Consider the following 3,672-nt stretch of genomic DNA (forward strand, 5'->3'; position numbering starts at 1 on the left):
CCCTGTTCTTGTTGACAGTGCCAATAAGTTTTATAAGGCGATAATGAATGACTGTATGATGAATCATTTTGATAACTTTTCTCTACAGAAAATGCATGAAGGTTTAGACCTACAATCACTTATTTGTAATCGTCATAAAATTATTTCATGAGAAACAAGACTGTTAAGTCCATACATATAATGATTCTCTGAAGAACTCAGTAGACACTTGCTAAAGTGTTTATTGTGGGTGTATTTCTGTAGAAGATAAAATAATAAAGATATGCTTCATGATTACATAAAGGGTAACTCACAGTTCTGTTAAAAATGTCATTGCAGGTCAACTTCTCCAGAGCTCTCCTCCCTGAAACATCTTCTAGAAGAGTAAATGGGACATAGAAACAATGTAACCGAATTTGTCCTCCTGGGCCTCACTCAGGATCCTGAGGGGCAAAAAGCATTATTTGTGATGTTTTTACTCATCTATGTCGTGACAATGGTGGGCAACCTGCTCATTGTACTGACGATTTTTGCCAGCCCCTCGCTGGGCTCCCCCATGTACTTCTTCCTTGCCTACCTGTCACTCATGGACGCTGTGTATACCACTGCAGTTTCCCCCAAAATGATTGCAGACTTGCTCCGTGAGAAAAAGACCATCTCCTTCCCTGCATGCATGGGCCAGCTCTTTATAGAACACTTCTTTGGGGGTGCTGAGGTCTTCCTTTTGGTGATGATGGCGTATGATCGCTACGTGGCCATCTGCAAGCCACTGCACTATATGACCATCATGAACCGGCGAGTTTGCATCGTGCTCTTGGTGGTGTCTTGGGTTGGAGGGTTTTTGCACTCCGTGGTACAACTTCTCTTTGTGTATGATCTCCCCTTTTGTGGGCCCAATGTCATCGACCACTTCATCTGCGACATGTACCCGTTACTCGAACTTGCCTGCACTGACACCTACTATGTTGGTCTGATTGTGGTTGCAGATGGCGGAGCCATCTGTATGGTCATCCTGACTCTTCTTCTAATCTCCTACGGCGTCATCCTCAATTCCCTTAAGACGCACAGTCAGGAAGGCAGGCGCAAGGCCCTGTCTACTTGTGGTTCCCACATCACGGTGGTAGTCCTGTTTTTTGTGCCTTGTATTTTCATGTATGTTAGACCTGTTGCCACCTTCCCCATTGATAAATCCATAACTGTGGTGTTTACTGTGATTACTCCCATGTTGAATCCTTTAATATATACCTTGAGAAATTCAGAGATGAAAAATGCAATGGAGAAACTCTGGTGTAAAAAATTTAAGTATTAGTAAAATATGAATGTACATTCATACAGGACATATTTGTTACTTATTCTAAACCAAGAAACAAGCAATGAACTCTGAGAACTATTGAATTAGTCACGTAAATGATTTTTTAGTGATGTTTATTTATTAAAAGGTAAAAAATCAGGACACATTCTTTGAGACTAAAATCTATAGAAAAAATCTTGAGGATAAATAAAAGGGCCAGCTATTTGTCCCATTATAAGTAAAATTAAGTTACTGTTCACCTTTATTTTTATTTACATTGGAATGGATGCTTGGAAAAATTATTTTTTCTTTCAAAACAACTACAACGAAAACTCTGAAAATTTGATCTCACCTTGATAAATAAGAAAGCAATTTGATAAACACTTAGAAAAAGATTCTTGTGTAATGCAGTGAGTTAAAATTTTAATTTGATTAATTAATCTATTTATTTACTTAAAAAAATTTCATTTGAGTGCCACAAGAGTGGTGCTCAGGGCTTCCTTTTGGTTCTGCACTCAGTAACCACACCTGGTAGGTCTCAAAGAACCATATTGGTAATGGAGATTGAATCCAAGTTCGAGGTAGGCTGCGTGCATGGTAGACATCCTGCCTGTGGTACTATCTCTTTGTCCTTAAAGGTTTTAATGTTTACTAGTCAAGCAACACCACCAAGTTTCTGTAGTTTATGCATTTTTTAAAATTAAAAATTCTTACACTTCTGTCCGTGTCTTTGTACTTGTGCTTTAGACTTTTTTGTATGCAACAGGTTATTCTATTGAGTTCAAGTCCCAATCAGTGAGCAGTTCATTAGATGGGCTAAAATTCATGATATAAATGATCTAGTTCTTGATTCCATGATAAAAATCACACAAGTACAAGTTTTAAACATATTTTCATGTGTTTTACTAGGTATCATAATTTTTTTTTCCTTATCTTAGAAGAACATAGAATGCCTTATGACATTTTTATCTGTCACTGTCACTGTCATCCCGTTGCTCATCGATTTGCTCAAGCAGGCACCAGTAACATCTCCATTGTGAGACTTGTTGTTACTGTTTTTAGCATATCGAATACGCCACGGGTAGCTTGCCAGACTCTGCCATATGGGTGGGATACTCTCGGTAGCTTTTTGGGCTCTCCAAGAGGGGCAGAAGAATCGAACCCAGGTCTGTCATATGCAAGACAAATGCCCTACCCGCTGTGCTATTGCTCCAGCGTGACATTTTTACAATAATAATATAATTAGGGTTGAAAAAGAGGTGAAATTTTGTATAAGAAATATAAATAATATCACCTATGTCTTGAAGGAGTGTGTTTTCTCACTAAAGTAGTTCTGAACTTCTAAAATTTTACATATATTTTATGTCTGCCCAATAGCATATGCAGTAACTAAAAATGTGTAGCTTCCTATCTAGAATATTGTTCATATCATTGAAACTAGCTATATTTTCCTCCATAATTTTTCTCTGCCTTTTCCCAGAGATAATTTAAATATTGAACACTGTGGTTATAGTTAAAAATACATAACTTACATATGCATGTATCCTTACAGTATATATATCTTAATGCTTTATAATTCTACGGTATTAAAGCTATGCAATATACACAGATTTTTGCATCTGATTTTTATCCATTTTTATTTTTCAATAGATACAAAATTTTAATTTTAGTTTGATGAGGTTGCTGTCTATCTCTTTAGTCCCTCCATTTCCCTGTCAGTGTATTATTGCAGATCTGAGTGTGCTACAGATCATGTATCTCTGTCATTGGTTATTGGGGTTATTCCAGTTTTTGATATTTATTTGTAGCACTCTATTTGCATGCTATGACTGTTAGCAATAGGTCATTTACATATTTTCTTTTATAGATTTCTTCTAAAGCTGTGTTATCAATTATACATAATGCTTGTAGTACATAGAAATTTTATTTTTCATATTTTCTTATTAACACTTGATATTGTGAGATGTTTCATATTTTCTAAATATAATGACTAGCATTATATTTTCATGTTTGTTGAGAATTATTTAAAACCTTATAGTAAAATGAATTACTTATTTTGTTAAATTTTGTGGGGGCACTCATAGCAGTTCCCAGGGTTTACTCCTGGCTCTCTGCTTAAAATCACTCTTGTTGGGGGAAAATACGAGATGCCAGAGATAGAACCTGGTTTAAGAACATGCAAAGAAAGTGCCTTACCTACTGTACTATCTCTCTGGCCCCATATTTTGTTTATTTTCTGTGGTCTTTCTCTTGTTTGTGAATTCTTAAGGATTCTCTATAATAATAATAATTCATTTTTATTTAGAGATGTTGCTTAATTTCCATTTCTATACTTTATCATTTTATTTATTCAGTAGAAAAATTTAAGTGTACTCAAATTTCTCAGCCCTTATATGTATAGC

General features: G+C 35.7%; 1 protein-coding gene across 1 annotated transcript; it reads left to right on the forward strand.

Annotated features, from left to right (window-relative positions):
• The first annotated feature begins 367 nt into the window (after positions 1–367).
• Positions 368–1,288, forward strand: LOC101538319 (olfactory receptor 4A15-like). The gene has a single exon (XM_055143696.1). It carries the CDS (start codon positions 368–370, stop codon positions 1,286–1,288), a length of 921 nt encoding a protein of 306 aa, XP_054999671.1.
• The last annotated feature ends 2,384 nt before the right edge of the window (positions 1,289–3,672 follow it).

The sequence above is a fragment of the Sorex araneus genome, chromosome 6 (genome assembly GCF_027595985.1).
Source record: "Sorex araneus isolate mSorAra2 chromosome 6, mSorAra2.pri, whole genome shotgun sequence".
In the NCBI taxonomy this organism is placed as follows: Eukaryota; Metazoa; Chordata; class Mammalia; order Eulipotyphla; family Soricidae; genus Sorex; species Sorex araneus.

Coding starts and splice junctions, on each gene's coding strand:
- LOC101538319 (XM_055143696.1), top strand. CDS start 368: ATGGGACATAGAAACAATGTAACCGAATTTGTCCTCCTGGGCCTCACT.